The 23,856-nt window shown below is 38.2% G+C and overlaps 1 protein-coding gene across 1 annotated transcript; it reads right to left on the reverse strand.

The window, feature by feature from the left end:
• Nucleotides 1–286: 286 nt before the first annotated feature.
• EQTN (equatorin) lies at nt 287–20,015 on the reverse strand. The gene is given in 7 exon segments (XM_056117421.1): nt 287–565; nt 1,026–1,183; nt 4,408–4,467; nt 5,665–5,715; nt 7,666–7,698; nt 10,379–10,465; nt 19,682–20,015. Coding segments are annotated over 7 exon segments (1,002 nt in total).
• Nucleotides 20,016–23,856: the final 3,841 nt, after the last annotated feature.

Here is a 23,856-nt window from a genome sequence, read left to right on the forward strand (position 1 = left end):
ATCGATGAACAATGGGAGGACAGTGACAGTGAGCCTAGAGCAAATAATTTTATCACTTTCCAGAATTATTTCTACTTGATAAAATTCCTACACCTTATATTATGTCTTTGATTATTTCCCATTATTTGTTATAGCTGAAAGAAAATATCCTCCTCTTCACACAGCAGAATAATTAAAGATCTCAGCATGGTTTCTGAATCATGACATTGATGTGAACAACAGAGGTTTTTTTTTTATGACTAAAAAATAAATAAATAAATAAACAAATAAGAAGCTGTCTATTCATCTATTTATTAGTGCGAATTTCTTCACTGACTTCCTCACTCTGAGGTAAGTCTGACTCTTCAATCAAGCCTGTATCATCTGAGTCTGCTAAGGAAATGTCCTGTGTGAGAGTCTTTATCTCTATTGTCTCTGATTTTTTCATTTCTGAAGAAGTGTTTCCCCAATATGTGCTGCTTTCGCCACTCTTAGAAAAGGACGTGTCTGATATGCCTTCTGATGGATGAAAGTATGATATTTCGGCCAGTTCAGGGTTGACAGTATATTCACTGGAATATTCCTTCTTAGAACTAAAAGAGAAAATACATATCAACATTGGCTTGTGTACTTTGCTGTTCAACTCATAAGAGCAACACAAAAGTGAAAATAATATGAATTCTATCAGTGATTTTGTAACTTCAGTAATGTTATATGAATGAATGGAAAGTATTAGACCCTCCCCAAATCTATTTACTATTTAGAACAGAATTCATAGCATTTTTATTCCAAAACTATAAAAAAAGGATGCGTGTCTAGACTATCTTTTCCAATTGACTAGGTTCATCTCTACTTCTAAATAACTATATAAATTGATGTGAGAAAGTTCAAAGAGAAAGCTCCCAAAGATACAGTTTCATTCTCCTTTCTGAAAAAGAGGTCTGGTGCCAGAATGAACATCTTATAAATTTCAGTGTCCTGCTTCCCAGCTAAGAAGGGAGAGAGCGCCACACTGTACATTGTAAAGACTCCAGAGATGTGTAGACTTACTTTGCTGCCTTCATTTTGTACAAAAGGGCACTACAGATTGCCAAGAAGAGTACAAAAAGTAAGAGGGTCAGCAACGAGACACCCAGCATTAATTTTAACTTGATGTCCTCTATATCTTCTGGGTTCACTTGGTACCCACTAGTCACATCCGTGTCTAAGAGGAAAGAAAGAAATTATAATAGATAAATGCATCTGTGTTCCACATGTGCTTTTTACTGAAGAAACGAGAATTGCAACAACCTCCACCATGGGAATACTTACTGCCGGCTTCATTCCCCTCAATCTTCACGCACCACACAGAGAGCTATAGTTTATTCCTTATGGACAAACACGCTAAACTTTTCTGTCAAAGCTTCTGGAAAATCCTGGAGAAGCTGTTCTTTATAAAATCTCCAAAGTTTATGAATTTTCCCATGGCACTATGCTAATCAGCGGTGAAATCAGGTTAACACATGTTAAAATATTTATAGAAAAATTCCTCCCAATCTGACAAAAACCAGTTTAAAACTCTGAAAAGATTACTATTTGAAGTGTGGTAAATCTACACACAAGTGACTAAATGGAATTCTACTGTTGAGATGCATATTTATTTTCCTCCAGTGATAAAATGATGGTGTCCTGGATGCTTTTTCCATTGCCTTGCACATGGCTGACCTGGGTTCGATCCTGAGCACCGTCAGTACTGTGAGCCAGGGGTAAGCCCTGAGCACCACTGTGTGCATGTGTGTGTGTGTGTGTGTCGGGGGGGAAGGTGGCAACCAACAAAACACGTTGTTATGGAGATCAAACCTAGTGTCACTGAAATTTTTTTAAAAAAATAACTTTCTAATCAAATTACATAGTAAAAAATCATGTAAGCGAAATGAGTCAGAAAGAGAGGGATAGACATAGAAAGATAGCATTCATCTGGGGGATATAAAATAATAAAATATGAGATTAATACCCAAGAATAGCTGAGAGCAACACCAGGAGAATTACTCCATAACTTAGAGGCCAGCTGGGTATTCTAGGGGAAAGGACAATTCAGATAGAAAGGGGAACACCAAGTGGAGGGTGTTTGGAGGATCCTCCCAGGAGGGGAGATGCAGGTTGAAAGTAGACTGGACTGAACATGTTCGCCACTCAATGCCTCTTTGGCTGATCACAGCGCCCAGGAGGAGAGAGAGAACAGGGGGGAATGCCCTGCCACAGTGGCAGGGGGGGATGGGGGGATGGGAGGATGGGGGGGAGGGATATTATCCTGGTGGTGGAAAATGGGCACTGGTGGAGGGATGGGTATTTGATCGGGGTATGACCGAGATCCAAGCACAAAAATTTGTAATTCTACAACTGTACCTCATGTCGTTTCACTAATAAAAAAGAAAAAAAAAATCATGTTGGGTGAAGAAATGCTAGAAGTTTTTTGTATTTACTAACCTACTAAAGCAAATATAAAAAAAAATTAAAAAAATTTATTTTCCTAAGTAGATATGACTTAATAGACATTTCATGGTGACTTTAGATGATTATGTTGATGTTTCTTTTAAGTGTCGATTTGCCCTACTTAGAAGTTCCATTGGTTTTCATTCTTTTCTGGGTAATCATGTTTTGGAAGTAAGAAATGATAAGATCCCATATCTATATTTTATGTTTTAAAACTGAAGTCATCAAATCATGATTCTAAACTAAGTGAAGTGGAATGTGTATAGTTGTCAGTCAGTGACTTAAAATCTTGAGTTTGGAGGCAGATTATTTTGATAATAACAAAAAATAAACTGTGTTTCTGAATTGCTTTGCTATTCTTAAATAGTTTTTGATAAATAAATGTGCTTTAATTGGTTTTTTTCAAAATCAAACTTAACACTACTATTGTGACCATGTTACCTATTATTTAAATTAAATAAAATTTAAATGATAAAATCAAGGTGATAAAATTAGAGTGATAGTCCAAATTAGGGAGAAGGGATTTCTAACTGCTGAAAGTTATTAAGAAGCTAATTACAAGCTTGGGCAGTTTTTTTTCTACATCTCTATATCTCATCCATTAAAAATAGAGAGAATACCAAATTCATGAAGTTGCTGTGATGAATGATGTAGTAATTTGCACAAAGCACTTTGAACATATTCAAAACATGATAGAAAATCAAGCATTCTCACTTAGATTTAAAACGATAAAATGTTTCTAAAGTAACCCAGCCTTTAAAATTCCTATGTATCTTTCCTAGACAAAAATGACAAACTTCAATTTCTTGAGAGACTGCAAGACAAAGTGGCTGTACTTGTCAAATAATTTTGCACAAAAGTGAGGTTACAAATCTAAGATATATTACCAGATATTATTTCTTTTACAGTTAGATTTATTTATATAAATGGTTTGGGAGGGGAGATGAATGTATTAATTCATCATGAAATTTTCCATTTTAAGTCAGGATTTATTTTTTACTCAAATAAAGTTTATTAATGAAAACCTCCACATTTAGTAACAGGATTTTTCTCATTCATATCTGGTAGGAACACAAAATAACATAGCCACTTTGGAGAACAATTTTGTGTAGTCTTTTACAAAGTTAAACATAATCTTATCATGTGGATTCAGTAATCACGATCCCTTTATTCATGCAGATTGAAAAATTATTTCACATAAAATACACACTAATGTTTATAGTAACTTTAATCATTTCCAAACGTTTAAGTCAATAAAGATATCAAATAGGCGAGTAGATATTTTAACTGTTCTATACAGACTATGGTTATTTAATAATTTAAAAAATAAATGTATTACCAAATCATGAGCATATAGCTAAATGCATTTTATTAAGTTAAAGAAGCCAATCTTAAAGGTTACATATTGACTATTTCTTACTAAATGACATTATGTGAAAAACAAACTATAGAAACTGAAAAGACCGGTGGATTCCAACACTTGGAAGAAGGAAGGTTATTGAAGCATAAAATTATAATTGTAATGATAGACATATCACACTATACATTTGTCCCATAAAGTTGTATAGTACAAAGAGGATATTTATATCAACTGTGTGATTTAGCTATTATATATAATTATAATACCATAACCATGAATTATAAAAAATATATCACATTAATGCAAGATATTACTAATAAAATTAACAAGGTGGATAATAAGAGAATCCTGTACATTTTGTTCGATTTTTCTTTAAACCTAAAACTGCTCTAAAAATACTCAATTTTTATAAAAATCATGCTCTGTATATTATTCACTATCCTCTCAAATTCACTTATCAGAAACAAAAGTCATGAAACAAGAGACACGCTATTGTCTTGCATTTACTACACCTTTCTCGGGGAAACAGTATAACCATGAAGATACTACAATGTGTGCAAGTATTTTAGTATCCATTAATTGAGGTCTTTTCTTACCTGGAATTGGTTGAAATAATTGTTCTTTGTCACCTGGGTTCCCATTGGTTGCACTTATAGCTGTTAAAACAACAACTTGGTGTTATGGTAAACAAAAGTTTCTTGCTAAAAATATTTATGTGTGTGAATATATATTATTGTCATTATTTATGGCAGTTATTATTCTATAAACTTACCATGAGCCCTGAATTAGTAAATATTAAACTGCTGTGCTTATGCAAAGTATAGTATTAAGTTCCTCTAAGTATAACATCGTATCCATCATTTTCAGCAAGCATATCATATATAACCTTTGTTTAATATGTGTATTTACCTAAAGATAATTTATTTAGATATTGCTGATTAAATACCATTAAATTTATGGTCAACAGCACTAAGCCTCATGCCTGAACAAAGCTTACCTAAACACATATTTTCAAAGAACCATCACACCCCTCTTTTGCTTACACTTAATAGCCTTATTGTGCTAAGCACACTAGTCAACATTTTTAACTACATTGAAGGAGGCATTTAAACAGAAGAATCACCAATATAAAGCAAAAAATACAAAACATGTAACATTGAAAAATACTACACTTTGAGAGCTGAATAAGAGGCAGTATTGTACTACTCAGTTGGAAACTCAAGTGTCAGGCAATTAAAATATTCGGTTGCTCTGTGCATCTGTGTATGTATATAGATGATCACCAAAGTGCTGCAATCATTGCATTGGGGGATTCCAAACACATTTTGACATTCAGATAAATTCACAAACAAAGAGTACACTAATAGTGAGGTTCAACTGAATATGTGTGTAAGAAATTTATAATATGTGCTCATGAGTGTAAGAAATAATGTTTATATGTCTGCAAGATATATTTATACATGCATACACATGTACAGCATATGTATAAAACATTTTGAATATTTTTGAATTTATTAATGTTGTGCATGCATATATTTTAATACTTTGCATTTTTCATATCTTTTATCTGATTCATGTGTTTATACTGCTTCAAATGCAGAAAGGAATGTTGAACAAAAATCTTGTTTAAAATGTTTAAGCATAGATAAATCTAATGACTGATTGTAACTTCATAGAATAAGAATTTTGGGAAGAGAATGAAATTGTGTGACACTCAACAGCTGTAGGGTTTGTTTTGTGTTTACTGTTACATGAAATGATGGCAGTAAAATATTAACCAAGTGGCTACACCAATATTGGTTTTTACGCAGTATTTTAGAAAGCCAAAACATTCCAACTTAATATGAATTTACCGTTAGCTATCATTGTCCAAAATTCAGTCTCATTTGGACCTGAGGTTGGTTCTGTTTAAAAAGAAAACAAAAACAGGAAAAGAAAGCATGATTATTCTGTTTCAGTAAATCCATGACAGAACATTTATTTGTTAGCTTATTCATTTAACAGTTACACCTTCAGTTCCTACCATGTGTCAAACTATGGTTACGCTAAAGTTATGTAAATGAGAGAAGCAATTATGTTCAGGGAACACAATTTTGAAGGCAGACAAGAATCACTGTGTTGCAGAATGTTGAGAGTGTTAATATTGACTTGTGCAGGTGGTATGAAAAGTAAGGTCTAATTCAACTTGCAAGGGATGGAAACCCTTCACACATGGAGCTAATGCTCCAGTTATAGGCTTTGAGGACTAGAATTTTTTACCAGGTAAACAAGGTGAGGTAGAGATTGTTTTTGTGAACACATTCAGAATCATGAGTGTGTTTGGTAAACTCTGGAAGCTTGAGATTGTCTGGAGGAAAGAATTTGGAGGGAAAATGTGGCAGAGATATGATTGAAAATTCTTCAGTGGACAAATCTTTTCAACTGGAAGACCTAGTTAAGCTTAAAAAAAACCCAAAACAACAACAGCAACAATAACAAACCCAACCCAAACCTAATATTGTTACTAAAGTTATTTAACAAGGAGATCAAAAACATCTATTTTTATTTATGTATTTATTAATATCATTATTTTTGAATTTTATTGAATCACTGTGAGATAGTTACAAGCTTTCATGTTTGAGTTACAATCACACAATGACCAAACACCCATCCCTCTATCAGTGCACATTCCCCACCACCAATATCTCCGGTACCCCCTCCCCTTTACCACTCTACCCCTGCCTCCATGGCAGACAATATTCCCCATACTCTCTCCCTACTTTGGGCATTATGGTTTGCAGTGCAAATACCGAGAGGTTATCATGTTTGGTCCATTATCTACTTTCAGCACACATCTCCCATCCCAACTGATTCATCTAGCCATTATTTTTTTAGTGATCCCTTCTCTATTCCAGCTGCCTTCTCCCCTTTGCTCATGAGTCAGGCTTCCAGCTATGGAGCAATCTTCCTGGCCCGTGTATCTACTATCACTAGGTGTCAGCCTCATGTTATGTTGAAAAACTTCTATTTTTAAAGTCAACTAAAAAAGAATTTAAAATATATAGTAACATTATTAAAGATGCAAAAGAATTCAGAGTAATATTAGAAACATATGAATTGCCTGAATTGTTTTATATTACGACAGACTCATAGTCTTCAATTAAACCATAAATTCAAGATCTTAGGCTAGAGACATTCTAGATTTTTAGGATTTCACAAAGATTTTATAAGGAGAAATGTTCTAGGCAAGAATGTAAAATTTTGCTTTTGCAAACACTTGCTCCCCAAAATGTCTCCCTCATGATAATCTTAGAAAATATTAATAATGTACTCTAAACAGAGATAAGCTTATTTCTCAAGCATATAAAAGCTCTTGATATTTTAAAATTGAAATATACTTCACAGATTTATACTCAAAGAAATATAAATGTAATGCACTTTATTAAAATATTTAACAGTTAATATCCTATACCTTGTCATGTAAATGTGAAAGTTTACTCTGATTTTGCCATTAAGATTTGATTGAATTTAAACTGCAACTATACAAATTCTTAAGGCATACTATTACATTCTTTTCTTTCTTCTTCTCCTTCTTCTTCTTTTTTTTAATTGGGACCACAACCAGTGGTGGTCAGTGCTCTGCACACAGGACTCACTCCTAGCTGGGCCAGAGACCAAATGTGTTGCTGAGGATTAAATATGGGTCCTCTGTGCCCAAGGCAAGCACCCTACCTGCTGTACTATTGCTATGTCCCCAAGCTATTACTTTCTGAAATTAAGTTATATAAAGTTATAGTCCATGTATGAATACAGTATATTAATTTTAATACTTGGAATATTTTTTTCAAGGCGTTGTTGAATGTTTTCTTCAGTACGTTTTCCAGAAGGCTGAGTTTTATTGATTTTATCTAGGAAAAGGGATAGCCAACGATTAGCATGTAAAATGTTGAATCAACATCTGTGATTAGGCATATTTTTATAGCTAAAAGTAGAACAAATAGAGAATAAAAACAAGGAGAAAGATGTGCATATTTTCCTGAGAGTATTTATAAAGAGGAAAGATGAAGGAAAGGATGAATATTTCCAGATGGTGGATTGCCCAAAGGAGTGGGTGAGGGAACTGGGATCACTGGTGGTGGGAAATGTACATTGGTGAAAGGAGGCTGTTTGTTGAAAAACTGTATGACTGAAGCCCAATCATGAACAACTTTGTAACTATATCTCACAATGATTCAATTCACAAAAGAAAGACAAATGACAAAAAGGGCAGAGAGATAGTATAGTGGGTAGGGTCTTGTACAGCCTACTGTGATTCAATCCTCAGCATTACACATGGTACGCAGGAAACCATTAGGAGTGATCCCCCAAGTAAAAATAAACAAAAATGACAACAATCCTTATTCCAACATAACTTTTTGACAAAATTTGGGAATATGATATGTGGAAATATTGCACTGCACTGCACTGTCCTCCTGTTGTTCATCGATTTGTTTGGGCAGGCACCAGTAACATCTCACAACAAATTATGAGACTTGTTGTTACTGTGTTTGGCATATTGAATACGCCACGGGGAGCTTGTCAGGCTTTGCCGTGCGGGCAAGATACACTCAGTAGCTTGCCGGGCTCTCTGAGAGGGGCGGAGGAATCGAACTCGGGTCAGCCATGTTGGCTGTGTGCAAGGCAAATGCCCTATCCACTGTGCTATTGCTCCAGCCCGCCGAGATATTAGGATTTTAAAAATTTGCGGAAATATTAGGATTCAAAAAATTTCACATGGTTCCTGCGGTCCTCACTCTATTTCCCATGGGAATTTGAGGTGCCTGGTTCATTTAAGAGTTAGTTCTCCAGATGACTGGTTAAAGAAACTTTGGTATATCTACACTGCGGAATACTATGCAGCTGTTAGAAAAGATGAAGTCATGAAATTTGCAAATAAGTGGGTCAGCATGGAAAGTGTCATGTTAAGTGAAATGAGTCAGAAAGAGAGGGACATGGAAAGATTGCACTCATTTGTGGAATATAAAGTAATAAAATTGGAGACTAACACCCAAGAATAGTAGAGATAAGTACCCGGAGGTTTACACCACAGCTTGGAATCTGGCCTCACATGCTGGGGGAAAAGACAACTCAGATAGGGAAGGGATCACCAAGTAAAGGATGTTTAGAGGGCCTGCTCTGGTTGGGAGATGCATGCCGAAAGTAGACTATAGACCGAACATGATGGTCACTCAATACTTGCATTGCAGATCACAATACCCTAAAGGACAGAGAGAGTAGAAGGTAATGGGCCTGCCACAGAGGCGGGGGGGAGAGGGGGAATGGGGACGATATGGGAGGGATACTAGGAACATTGGTGAGGAGAACGGGCACTGGTGGAAGGTACTTACATAAGCACAAAAGTTTGTAAGTCTATAACTGTACCTCACAGTGATTCATTAAAAATAAAAAATTTTAAAAATTTAAAATAATAAATGGAGGACAGGTGAACTTCCAAAAAAAAAAAAAAAGAGTTGGTCCTCTGGGATCTTGTCCCCAAAAGTCAATGTATTATTTGTTGTATTATACAAGCAAAACTCCTATAAGCAATTTGTCTAATATATGCCCTTGAAATATCCCTAACTAAATACAAATGATTAGAATTACGCAAAGATTTCCATTAATGTATAGTCATTGTCATTAGTGTTAGGGATTACTGAATTATGCTTTTTACTAATTAAAATGGTGGTACCCTGCAGGGCTGGAGCGATAGCACAGGGGTAGGGTGTTTGTCTTGTGCGCAGCCAACCTAGCCAGGCTGGGTTTGATTCCTCTGCGCCTCTTGGAGAGCCTGGCAAGCTACCCGTGAAGTATTAAATATGCCAAATACAGTAACAACAAGTCTCAAAAAAATGGAGACATTACTGGGCCCACTTGAGCAAATCAATGAACAATGGGAGGACAGGGACAGTGACCCAGAAGCATTTTTCTTATCTAGTCATTTTTATGATATTTTTATTCCTGTTTTAGGCTTATATGTTTCATAGAGCTGTTAACACTTCAGACAGGGTGAAAGATATGGTATAATGTGTATACTTTAGAGACAATTTTGATTGCTACCAGTCACATGCTGCCAACAGCTTTAATCTATCAGACAGTTATTTATAGTGGAACAGTGCAAAATGGAAATAAGCACATTTGAAGCTGAAAGTATGGAGCAGAAAAGAATATAAATGTGGGTTAAGAAAAATAAAATTTCTAGAGAGTATTAAAAGAAAGAGATATTTTTATTTCCATGCAGACCCAAGCAAGAGACAAAGAAAAATAAGAACCTCCTGGCTTTCCGATGCCATTAGATAATAGAAATGGAGGAACAAGTATATTGATGTCAAATGAAGTGTGAGCAAAAACCTAGGGAATGACCTATATAACTCAACTTGGCTTTGAGTTATAGAATTTACTTCACAGGAAAAACTTTAAGTCTTATTTAGAAACTAAGACTTTCTGACTTTGTCTCCACTAAGTCCTTTCCCTACCCAATTATCTATTGCTGTTTTGAAATTTTGCTTTAAGGGTTTCTCATACTTAAAAAAGGAGCCTTTCAGTACTTACAGTTTTTCAGAGTGAACTGTACATGAGTTGTTGCTTTCACTGATATTTCAGACTCAGTACCATTTGCATTCTGAGTGGTGAATGAATCTAAAAAAGAGAAGTTTAAAAGTTTTCAACAGGAGCTGAAGAAAGAGCTCAAAGAGACTACAGTATATGGTTTGCAAGTGGGTAACTCTGAGCAGCGTTGCCAAAGTGACCATACCCCCACCACCCACTCCGCCCTCAGCAATGTGGTGGGAGGAGACTCTGAGTATCACTGGATATGGTGCCAAAACAACAGCATAAATATTTCAATAGCTAATTAAATTATTTCTTGTTCCTTTACATTCTCCCTCATCTGATTTTTTTCCTTTAAAACATGCAGATTGGAGCTGAAGCAATAGCACAGAGGGCAGGGCATTTGCCTTGCAGGCGGCTGACCCAAGTTTGATTCCCAGTATCCCATATGGTCCCCTGAGCACTGCCAGGGGTAATTCCTGGCTGCAGAGCCAGGAGTAATTCCTGTGCATTGCCAGGTGTGACCCAAAAAAGTAAAAAAATAAAAAATAAATAAAACATGCAGACTAATTTCAATAAAAGAATAGTGAAGTACCTGAAGAACTCTTCATCTATAAAATAAGAAAGTAGAGAAAGGACAAAAAATAAGCTCTACAAGCAAAAAGGTCAAGAATTACCCTTAAGCCAAATGATTCATTTACTGAGATTTTTGAGATCATGGAAAAACATGTAAATGCATAATCAAACTGAATTCATACCACTGTAGTACTGTCCTCCCGTTGTTCATCGATTTGCTCAAGCGGGCACCAGTAACATCTCCATTGTGAGACTTGTTACTGTTTTTGACTTATCAAATATGCCACAGTTAGCTTGCCAGACTTTGTCATGAGGGCACAATACTCTCAGTAGCTTGCTGGGCTCTCCGAGAGGAGGCAGAGGAATTGAATCGGGGTCAGCCCAGGTTGGCTGCATGCAAGGCAAGCACCCTACCCACTGTGCTATTGCTCTAGCCCCTGTTGTAATAACATTATTATGAGTTAAGGAAAAAACATTCATTTTCCCTTGAACTTCTGTTAGAAATGTAAAGCTCCTCAGTTTTAGTTTCAATAAAAACCAAGATTTCCCATATACATTCATATTTACATATGCACATCATAAATAATTCTTCCCTTAAATGTGAAAGTTGCTAGTGAGTTGGGTTACTTTTATTTTTAGATCTAATGGACATATTCACATAATCAGAAACAAAATGAATCAGATCAAAATGATAGACTGGTGGATCAATGAAATAATATAGTAGGTAGGGCATTTGCTCTGCATGCTGCTAAACTAGATTCAATCCCTGACACCCCATATGGTTCCTTGAACATTAACAGAAGTTATCCTTGAAATTAAAGCTAAGAATAGCTCATTTAGATGTACATCCTGAGACATATATTTTTCTTACTTCCAAAAAGCCATGAAATTATGGAAAATTATGTATCTCACTGTGTATATGTGCATTTATATATGTATATATATGAATGTATAGGTATGTCTAATACATATCTCTACATTCACTCATTTGCATTTACAACATTTCAGATGGTGAAATTAATGGATTTAAGAACTTCTGAGCTGTAGCTACAGGTGGAAAAAGGGAACTAATAGTTAAAAATTCATGTTGTGAGATAAAAAAAGTAACTGAAAACACCAAGGTATTTTTTCAGAGATAAATCAACAGAATAATAAAGTAACAACTGACCCATTTCAAACAGAAATTTAGATCATGTTAAATGTGTTTTATATGACTGGAGAATTGCTGCTAGGAACTTGGTGATCCTCTTCACAAATATAAAAAGTAAAGTGCTTACTATGCCTATTTTATGCACAACCAAAAATATTTTGATTTAAGGTTTAAGAGTTTAAAACAAAAATATGAAATTATTCAAAAATTTGGGGATAATTCACTATCTTGGATTAGGTAAAGGGGTATTTAAGCAAGATAATAAAAAGTATGAATCATAAAGATTAAGGTACTTGAACACTCAAGGATCACTTCTGTTAATGTTCAAGAAGTTGGAGAGGGGGCTGGAGTGATAGTACAGCTGGTAGGACGTTTGCTTGCACACAGCTGATCCAGGTTCAATTCCCAGCATCCCATATGGTCCCCGTGCACCGCCAGGACTAATTCCTGAGTGCAGAGTCAGGAGTAACCACTGAGCATCTCCAAGTGTGACCCAAAAGAAAAAAAAAGAATTTGGAGCCACTACTCAAATATCCAAAATACATACTTTGTAGGCAGAAGTCATGGAACAGTCCTCAAGCCTTGAGACACCATCATCTGTGGCCTCCAGACACATCCACCAATGGCCACTAACTCCCCCTTTCTCTCCAGAGACTTAAGGAGGTCTCAAGATAATCAACTCCCTGGATAAAATACTTATTACATTTTCATGAAGGAAATTTTTTAATATTTATATATGAAATAATGCTGTAGATAAGTCAAAATACAACTTAATGGAAAAACATGTCAAGGATATGTACAGGCAAATCACAGAAGTAGAAATGAAAATTAAATGTTTTTAATTACCAAGAATTTCTTATAAACTTTAACTATTTAGAGTAGTGTACCTTTTAAAGAACTTGGAAAGAAAAGTCATATAAGAAATGGTGAATAAAAAAAATTTATGAACCTTCTAGATATCTTACAATTATACAATGGGTTCTGTGTCTTTACCCCACCTCAGAGGATATGTTGAAATTCTAACTCTGTCCCCTAGTACTTCAGAATGTGACCTAATTTGGAAGTAGAGCCATTGAAGACTGTAATTAGATGCAATGAAATCTCACTGGAATACAGGGGGTTCCTAAGCCAATATGACTGTACCCTTAAGAGGGAAATTTGAACACAGAGGGAAAATGATATTTGGAGACAGAAATAGAAACTATAACTTTGCAACTATATGTCAAGACTTTCTGGGGCCAGTCCGTTGAATTATCAAACCTGGGACACCACCTTCCCTGCGCCCAGGTCCCAGGCATCCTCTCAGACCCTGGGCCGCCCACCCTCCCAAGCACCTTCCTGTTTTTCCCCAACGCCGCACCCAGTATTCCCCCTCTCCCAGGGACCTGTAGGGTGCGTGGCCTCTGCAGAAGTGGGCATGCCCTCTGCAGAAGTGGGCGTAGCCTATGTTGGGGTCAGCAGCTGCTCACACGACCACAGTTATTTTACCCATACCCAGCAATCTGGTGCCACATCTCAGTCTCCATACCACCACAACAACATGAAGAAACAGCGCAAATCCCCACCACGAGGAGAGGATGATGAAAAGAGTCCAGAATAGGCCTTTCTCACAAATGTGAGCTCTCCAATAAAGAATTCAGAGATGAACTATTGAAGATGTTCAATGAACTCATAGAAACAGTGGGACAGATATAAAGTAAATTAAAGGAGGACATGAAAGAAACAATGGATCGGACAATTGAGAAATTACAGGAAGAAATGAGAGCAGAAATTGAAAAGCTACACACAGAAGTGTCACGATTAAAGGATTTGGTAGATGAAATAAAAAACTCAGTGTGTGCCCTCAACAGTAGAATGGCTACAGCCAAAAACAGAATCAGTGAGTTTGAAGATGAGCTGCAGGAAGCCTACAGGCAACAACAAACAATGGCAAGGTACCTCAAAATAGCTCTAGAGGGAATCAGAGTTCTAGCAGATGATTTCAAGAGGAACAGAATTAGAATCATTGGAGTACCAGAAGATAAGGGAAGCAATCCCAATGAAGAAGGCACAATTAGAGAAATCATTTCTGAAAAGTTCCTGGAGCTGGACAATGTAGTCATTCAGATTCAAGGAGCCTGAAGGGTGCCAGCTAAAAGAGACTCTAACAAAAACACTCCAAGACATATCATAGTTAGAATGATGCATGCCACAGATACAGACACAATACTGCAAGCAGCAAGGTCAAAGAAGGAAATCACATACAAAGGAGCACCCCTTAGATTCACAGCAGACCTATCAGAGGAAACCCTCCAAGCCCAAAGGCCCAATGGTGAGATATAGTGAAAAAACTCAATGAAATGAATGCTTCACCAAGAATACTTTATCCGGCTAAACTCTCACTCAAACTCCAAGGAAAGGTACACTATTTTGTGGATAAACAACAGCTCAGGCACTTCCTAAACTCAAAACCAAACCTAAAAGAAGAGCTAAAGGGCTACTATAAGACAAAACAAACCCCTATAAGCACAACAAACCCTTACAGAAAAAATGACACAAAACCCCATGACAATAATATCTCTCAATGTCAATAGTCTAAATTCACCAATTAAGAGACACATAGTGGCAAAATGGATTCAGAGACAGAACCCAACATTCTGCTGTCTACAAGAAACACATCTGAACAGTCAGAACAAAGACTCAAAGTCAAAGGATGGAAAACAATCCTGCAACAAACAATCCCCTCAAAAAAGTTGGGTTGCTTGCTTCTAAGATTCAGAGCATTCAGAGCATGATCAATTATCTGCTACCTTTACACAAAAAGTACAGGATTTAAGTTCAAACTTGCACAGCAATTAGAATAATTTTATGAGTAATGAACCTAATACATAAGTAAATAAACTAATAAAATAGCAGGCCTTGTATTTTAACACATCTTTGCTTTCCATTTTATTGTTCTAGTAATTCTTTTTTATTGTATTTTACAGACTGATCAGTGAGCAATAAAGGTTTTTTTTGTTTTTGTTTTTTTTTTTTTGCTTTTTTTGAGTCACACCCAGCGATGCTCAGGGGTTACTCCTGGCTCATACACTCAGGAATTGCTCCTGGCAGTGCTTGGGGGATATGGGATGCTGGGAATCAAACCTGTGTCAGCCATGTTGGCTGCGTGCAAGGCAAACGCCCTACCCGCTGTATACTATCGCTCCAGCCCCAAGTGTTTTAAGCAATTTTTAAAAAAAAATGTTGGGTTGGCCTTACTAGTTTTGGACAACATAGATTTCAGGTTAAAAAAGATTAGAAGGGACAGTGAAGGCCATTTTTTATTAATCAAGGGATATGTACAGCAGGAAGAAATCACACTCTTAAACGTATACACACCCATTGAGGGATCAGTCAAATACCTACAACAACTGTTAACAGACCTTAAGAAAGACATTGTGAGCAACACAATAGTGGTTGGAGAGTTCAACACCACCTTATCACCTCTGGATATATCAAAAAGATTAAAACTCAGCAAGGAAATAATGGCTCTGAAGGAAGCCCTATCCCCCTAAAAAGAACACACATTCTTTTCCAGTGCACATGGAACATTTTCCAGAATAGACCATGCATTGTGCCACAAAGCATATCTCAACAGAATCAAGAAGATAGACATTGTATTAACTATCTTCTCTGACCAGAATGCATTGAAGATAGAAGTTAATCACGTGCAGATGCAGAAAACCAAATCAAACACCTGGAAAATAAACAACTCAATGTTGAACAACAAGTGGGTCAGGAAAGAAATCCAGGAAGAAATCAAAGATATGTGGAAACAAATGGGAATGAAGGCATGAGCTACCAGAACCTGTGGGACACAGCTAAGGCAGTGTTGAGGGTCGCGGGTATGGTGCCGCCAGCAGGTCAATCTGTATCTGTGAGGCAAGTACATCAGCAGCCTGATGGTGCCTTCAGACTTCCCTATACCCCAAAATTGCTGCTGTGCCTCGACCAGACCCTAAAAACTTCGGACAAAATTTACCAAGAAAGTAAATGGCCAAAAGTTAGGTATGTGGGAGACACATCCACAAACCATCTTGGGCTCAGCTATATAATTGGAGGCAAGGCCTCTCTGGTTCCTGATCAAACTGCTTAATGGCCATGATCCCAGAGACTCAAAAACAAATCTCAAATCCCAACGGCTTTTGGCAGAAATGCATCTGGTCCCTGCAGTAGGTTACCAGCACTGGACCAACCCAGGTGGGAATAGGTTTTGTGCCTTGGCCTGTTCCCCCTGGCGGCCCAGTGGCTGCTATCCTCCAGAGGCCCCTGGAGAGTCAGGTTTGGGCCCACAGTGATGAGACACGCAGGGCCTCATGGGATGGGGGTGGAGCCGGCCCTTTTCTCCCCACCCCAATGAGACACCAAGTCGCCACCCACAAACGGCCTCTCTGGCTCCTGATCAAGCTGCTCAATGGCCATGATCCCAGAGACTCAGAAACAAATCTTGGAAACCAGTGGCTTTTGGCAGAAACGCGTCTGGACCCTGCAGTAGGTTACTGTCGCCGGGCCACCCCAGGGGGAAAAGGGTGCTGTCCCTCTCTGACTGCTCTCCCTAGGTGGCTTGGTGGCTGTCATCTGCCAGAGGCCATTGGACAGTCAGGTTTGAACCCACAGGGACGAGACATGCGGGTCCTCACGGGATGGGGGTAGAACTGGCCCTTTCCTCCCCACCCCAACGAGACCCTGAGTCACCACCCACAAACGGCCTCTCTGTCTCCTGATTAAGCTGCTTAACAACCATGATCCCAGAGTCTCAGAAACAAATCTCAAAACCCAGCGACTTTTGGCAGAAATGCACCCGGACTCTGCAATAGGTTACTATCTCTGGGCCACCCCAGGGGGGAAAGGATGCTGTCTCTCCATCTGCTCCTCCTTGGCAGCTTGGTGACCGCTATCCCCCAGAGGCTACTGGACAGTCAGGTTTGGGCCCACAGTGACGAGACACACGGGGTCTAATGGGATTGGGGTGGAGCCAGCCTTTTCCTCCTTGTCCCAACAAGACCCCGACTCGCGGCCCACAAACAGCCTCTCTGGCTCCTGATCAAGCTGCTTAATGGCCATGATCCCAGAGACTCAGAAACAAATCTTGAAACCCAGCGGCTTTTGGCATAAATGTGTCTGTCCCTGCAATAGGTTACCGACTCTGGGCCACCCCATGTGGGAATAGGTTCTGTGCCTTGGCCTGTTCCCCCTGGCGACCCAGTGGCTGCCATCCTCTGGAGGCCACTGGACAATGAGGGCCCACAGTGATGAGACACGCGGGGACTCACAGGATGGGGGAGGCCCTTCTCTCCCCACCCCAATGAGATCCCGGTTTGCCACCCATGAACGGCCTCTCTGGCTCCTGATCAAGCTGCTTAACAGCCATGATCCCAGAGACTCAGAAACAAATCTCAAAACCCAGTGGCTTTTTGCAGAAATGCATCCAGACCCGCAGTAGGTTACTGTCGCTGGGCCACACCAGGAGGGAAAGGGTGCTATGCCTCCACTGCTCCCCCTAGGCGGCTCGGTGGCTGCCATCCTCCAGAGGCCATTGGACAGTCATGTTTGGGCCCTCAGTGACGAGACACATGGGGCCTCACTAGATGGGGGTGGAGCCGGCCCTTTCCTCCCCACCCCAATGAGACCCCAAGTCATCCTCCACGAATGGCCTCTCTGGCTCCTGATCAAGCTGCTTAATGGCTATGATCCAAGAGACTCAGGAACAAGTCTCAGAATGCAGCAGGTTTTGGCAGAAATCCCTCCAGATTTAAGTGTTGAAATTTTGGAATTTCAAAATCTCATGGCCACTACTGCAGCTACATGATATCATATATTATTCTTAACCAGCAATAGAAAACAAATTGTCTACTGTTGCCTTTTCAGCAGATCTGAGTGTTGGGGTAAAATTCCAAATTATAATGGTGAGTTTGGTGTCAAAATATTCAATGTGATCAAAGTAGAGAGAGAGTAATGTGAAAATAATCTTCCCCACAGGTAGGGGAAGGGTGTGGTATGGGGGTATACTGGGGTTTTTGGTGGTGGAGAATAGGCACTGGTGAAGGTACGGGTGTTTCATTGTATGACTGAGACTTAAACCCAAAAGCTTTGTAACTACTTTCGTGGTGATTCAATAAATAAAATTATAAAAAATGAAAAAAAAAGATGTGTTAAGGGGAAAATTTATAGCTCTGCAAGCATTTCTCAGGAAGGAAGAAAGGGCTCACTTAAGCAACTTGACTTCACAGCTAAATATCTTAGAAAAGGACCAACAAAAGGCAGAAGGTAAGAGATCATAAAACTTAGAGCAGAAATCAACTACATGAAAATCCAAAACAATTCAAAAAATCAATGAAACCAAGAGCTGGTTCTTCGAGAAAATAAACGAAATTGGTAAACCACTAGCAAAACTCACAAAGAGAGAGAGAGAACTCTAAATAAACCTGAATCAGAAATGAAAAGGGGAACTTCACAACGGAAACCAAAGAAATTCAAAAGATCATTAGAGACTACTTTGAAAGTCTGTATGGTATGAAACAAGAGAACCTAGAAGAAATGGATAAATTCCTGGATTCCTATAATCTCCCAAAGTTGAACCAAGAAGATCTAGAAAACCCAAACAGACCTATTAGTATCAAGGAAATTGAAACTGTAATCAAAAGTGTTCCCCAAAACAAAAGCTCATGTCCAGATGGATTCACTAGCGAATTTTTCCAAACATTTAAAGAGGACCTATTGCCAGTTCTTCTCAAGCTTTTCCAGGAAATTGAAGAAACAGAAACTCTCCCAAGCAGTTTCAGAAGCCCATATCTCCCTAATACCAAAAGGAAACAAAGACACCACAAGAAAATAAAACTACAAGCCGATATCTCTATACGGATGCGAAGATTCTCAACAAAATACTAGCAAATAGAATTCAACAACTCATCAAAAAGATCATACACCACGACCAAGTGGGATTCATCCTGGGGATGCAAGGATGGTTTAACATTCAGAAATCAATCAACATAATCCATCACATTAACAAAAAAAAGATAAAAACCATATATCAATAGATACAGAGAAAGTATTTGACAAGATCCAGCACCAATTTATGATGCAAACCCTTGCTAAAATGGGGATAGAAGGGACTTTCCTCAATATAATTAAAGCCATCTACCCCAAGACTATGGCAAGCATCATCCTCAATGGGGAAGAACTAAGAGCCTACCCTCTAAGATCAGGGACGAGACAAGGATGCCCACTCTCTCCACTTCTGTTCAATATAGTACTCGAAGTACTTGCCATAGTGGTTAGGCAAGAAAAAGATATTAAGGGTATTCAACACAGAATTAGGTCAATTGTTAAAGCGACAAAGTAACCATGATGAATCCTATGTTTATAAAATATCACTGAGAAAAATTTGTCAAACTTTGTAACATCTCTTTTAAAAGGTTGAAAGAGAAAAGAATTTTACTGTACACAGACGGTTTATAAAGTAAATTAGAATGTCAGAAAGTAGAATGTTGAATGACTATAGGAATTTTTAAATAGTTAAACTAAACCTAGTCTATGTATTGCTATTTATGTCAAGATCTTACACTGTTTTGAATCTCTAAAACCTTGGTTATTTTTGTCCCTAGCTTCTGCTTCTGGGTTTTGTGCTTGATAGTGTGTTTCATCTTGTTCCTGGTTTTGTGCTTGATTCTGATTCTCTTGTGGCTTTTTTGCAGGTGTTTGCTCCATGTTAACTGTATTCTCAGCTGCTGGTGACTCATCTGGAAGGGTTGATTGGTCCCCTACAACGGCTGCTTGGTCCTCAGGTATTTGTTCCACTGCAGGTGGTGGCTCTGTTGCAGGTCCTTGGTCCTCTACAGCTGATTCCTCTTCTGCTTGTATTTCTTCTTTATCTTGTATTTCATTGGATCCAGACATTAAATCAGCGTCTAAAAAAAAGGATGACACGTGACAGATCAGAAATAAGCTAACATCTTGGATTTCTTTCTTATTCTAACTGCAATTTTATTTCTCCACAAAAAATTGGGAGGAAGATTTAGGAATTGAAATGATGTATTTCCAACAATATACTTTACACCTAGCTGTAGATTGACACATACCAACTTTCTAGAACAGATCATCTTTCTTATCTGCTTTATCTAAGAAAGTTTTCAATGCTTACCTTCATCAGAGGGACTCAAATCAATTATATCTGAGGCAAAAACTCCAGATAAAAAAAAAAGCAATATAAAATTCATTGATAAAATAATATGATTTATCTAGCAATCCACTGTGTCGCCTCAGTTCTCTTTTGGTTATTTGGATCCTACAACTACGTAGGACACTATGACATCACTGCCAAATGGAGGTTAGAATGCTGGGGAGGAGTTTTCAAAAGCTTTGTGACTTGGACTGTTGTCTATTTTAATTTCAGTTCCAGTATGGCCTTTTTTTTTTTTAAATACAAAGCATCACAAGATTTTACTTAAAATTTAAAGAATATGGTCTCATAAAATAATATAAATAAATAATGTGTTCCTAGACTTTATTTTTTTAAAATTTTTATTATTGAAACACCATGAGGTACAGTTGTAGACGCATAAATTTTTGTGCTTGGGTTTCAGTTATACAATGATCAAGTGCCCATACATGGGGCAGTTTAGAGTTTGGGTATTGCTGCAACAAAGCAAAGCAAAAATATTTAGGTCTTAAAATTTTTTTTAAATTGGTTCAATAAAAATCTTTTTGTAAAGGAAAAATGTAAGTTTCAAAATACTTTCCCTAAAAATTATAATTAAGGCAGCTATGAATTATAATTTAGAGGGCATTTCAGTTGAATCTTGCTCTCTCTAGTCGTCTATTTTGACTATAGTCAACTGAAAAGTCTAGAATCTTGTAATACTTTAAATTTTAAAAAAAAGGTCTGTTCTCATTTTGCTCTCAGTGTTTCTTCAAAGTCGAAGCATCTTTCACATCACTACAAACTAATAAGGTTGGCTCATATTTAGAAGCGAGCCCAGTGAAGTCTCCATTTTGAGACTTCTTGTTACTGTGTTTGGCATATCGAATACGTCATGGGGAGCTTGCCAGTCTTTGCCGTGTGGGCATATATGTGAGTATGTATGTGAGTGTGAGTGTGAGTGTGAGTGTGTGTTTGTGTGTGTGTGTGTGATTCTAGGATTTAAACCCAGGGCTTCATAAATATAAGGCATGCACTCTACCACTGAGCTATATCCTGGTCTTCATATAATAATTAATTATATAATAAATAATGAAAGCAAGACATAAAATGGACAAAATTCAGTTTTGCTATACATGATAGTAAAGGTTAAGTTTCACTTAACATCCTTGCTGTGATGAATAGTCTCTCAAAGCTAGAAATTTGATTAAAAATACACAATCGGGGCAGACCAAAGATGCAGCTGTTTGAGTACTTACCTTGCAAGCAGCAAACCAAGGTTTGATCTCTGGCACTCCATATGGTCCCTGAGCCCTGTCAGAAATGAACTGTGAGCATAGAGCCAAGAGTTAACCCTGAGTAACTTTTTTTTTAAGCAACATTTTAGATTAAAAAAAATTAATGACACAATCAACATCAGGGATAAAAACTGTCACCTGATCACTTGACATCCCATTACTCATTGATTTGCTCAAGGGGTGCCAGTAACATCTCCATTAGTCCCTATCACGTGACAGTGTAGCCCAATGGCGTCTGCTCATTCTAGGAATACGAAGAGCCTCAAACAGATCGTTCAGGGTCTTGATGAAGAAGTCTGATCATCTCATAGGTGGGCAGCCACGTGATCTTTTGACGTTGCAGTGGAATCCAGTCTTTAATGGCTCTAGTACAGCGGTCATCTCCAAATCTCATTACGTGTCCAGCCCATCTGATTTTCAACACCTTGGCAAATGAGACAGCATCCCTGATTCTTGCCTGTTGACGGAGGTCAGAACTCGGATTCTTTCTCTCATTTGAATGAAGCATGATACTCCAAGAATATCTCTTTTGATTTCTCTTTGGGAGACCCAAATAGCATTCTCATCCTATTTTCGTAGGGCCCAGGTCTCTGAGGCGTATGTTAATGCAGGAAGAACAGTGGAATCGAAGAGATGTGCCCGGAGCCAGAGGTTCTTCCTCCTCTTAGCTATTTCTTCAACGCTCTTGAAGGCATTCCAAGCCGCTCTCTTCCTCCTGCGCATCTCAGGTGCCCGGTCATTCGTCATGTTGACTTCTGGACCTAGGTACACATAACTGTTACATTTGGAGATGTTCATCCCATTGAGAGTGAATGGAACGTCAGGAATGAGACCGTAAAAACTGTAAGTTTGATAAAACTTGAAAGTTTTTTTTTTTATTATTTCATATAATGTCTGCTTGCAAGTTAAATCTAACACGTGAATGCTATTAGGTACACTTGTTAAATAATACCGCACACTCATCAGCAGTTTAACTGTAAAAGGATGAGGGGAAGCAGAGAGGATTACTGTAAAGGCAATCAGTAAATATAGTCATGATCAAAGTCTTTCATCCAAAGGGAGAAGGTACTGTGAGTAGCCCTGTTTTTCTTTTAGATCCTTTAGCTCAGTGTTTTAACCATTTTCTGACTGTGGCCTCTTTCTGATTTTATTTCCTTGTTATGTTGGCTGCCCCCACCCTGCCCCCACCATTCTGACTGGCACCCTAGTCTTTTTTTTAATTTATTTAAACTTTTTTTTTTATGAAGTAGTTCACACTGTAGCACTGTCCTCCCGTTGTTCATCGATTTGCTCAAGAGGGCCCAATAACGTCTCCATTGTGAGACTTGTTACTGTGTTTGGCATACTGAATATGTCATGGTTAGCTTGCCAGGCTTTGCCATGCAGGTGAGATACTCTCGATAGCTTGCCGGGCTCTTCGAGAGGGGTGGAGGAATCGAACTCGGGTCAGCCTGGTGGGTTGCATGCAAGGCAAATGCCCTACTCACTCCCATCACCATTACACCTTCCCAGCACCATATTTTGTATGTTTCTATCCTGAACACCAATCCCTGTCCCAAAGCTGAACCAAAATAATTTATTTTGTATTGTTTGTTATGAAAAACTGCTGAAAATGCTACAAAAAAGGTTTTTTGGGGGGTAAAGAGTGTGAAGATTGTTGTATTTCACCCAGAGGCCATTAAGCCCTTCTATACCAGATCAATAACATGTTGTTAAAGGTTGAGCCTTATGTGTCTGTCTGTCTGTCTGTCTACTTATCTATCTATCTATCTATCTATCTATCTATCTATCTATCTGTAAAACAATATTTCCCTCTAAGATTGGTTGCCTCCTACTTTAAACCCCATCAAATGTGGTACAGTACTCTTGGAGTATGGGACACCCTAGTCTTATCTCACAACCTCTCATACAGACAATTTTCATCTATGACCAACCCCCCCCCCCCCACACACACACATACACACAGCTACCCCCACCCCCACCCCGGGGGACTATCCTGGGCGCTCACTGTCAGGCCTCCAGTTGAGAAGCCAAAAGGCTTCTTAAAGTGAGTGGTGACTCCATAACTTAAAATGAAGTTCATGAAGTTTTGGTAATAAAAGGTTTCTGAGCACACACAGATTAATTCAGTATCAAAAGAGTAATGAATCTGAGGTGTTTCTGGCAACACTTTCTCACGTGTTGTGCGTTGTAACCAGGATCTCAGGTGGAAAAGGTTAAGAATTGCTACTTATGTTAGTACTTGGAGGGGGAGAAGAGGAAGTGGTGTGAAGAAAAGTCTCCACACCTGTTTCCAGCAGAA

This window comes from Sorex fumeus, unplaced genomic scaffold (genome assembly GCF_029834395.1).
Source record: "Sorex fumeus unplaced genomic scaffold, SorFum_2.1 ptg000034l, whole genome shotgun sequence".
Classification (NCBI taxonomy): domain Eukaryota; kingdom Metazoa; phylum Chordata; class Mammalia; order Eulipotyphla; family Soricidae; genus Sorex; species Sorex fumeus.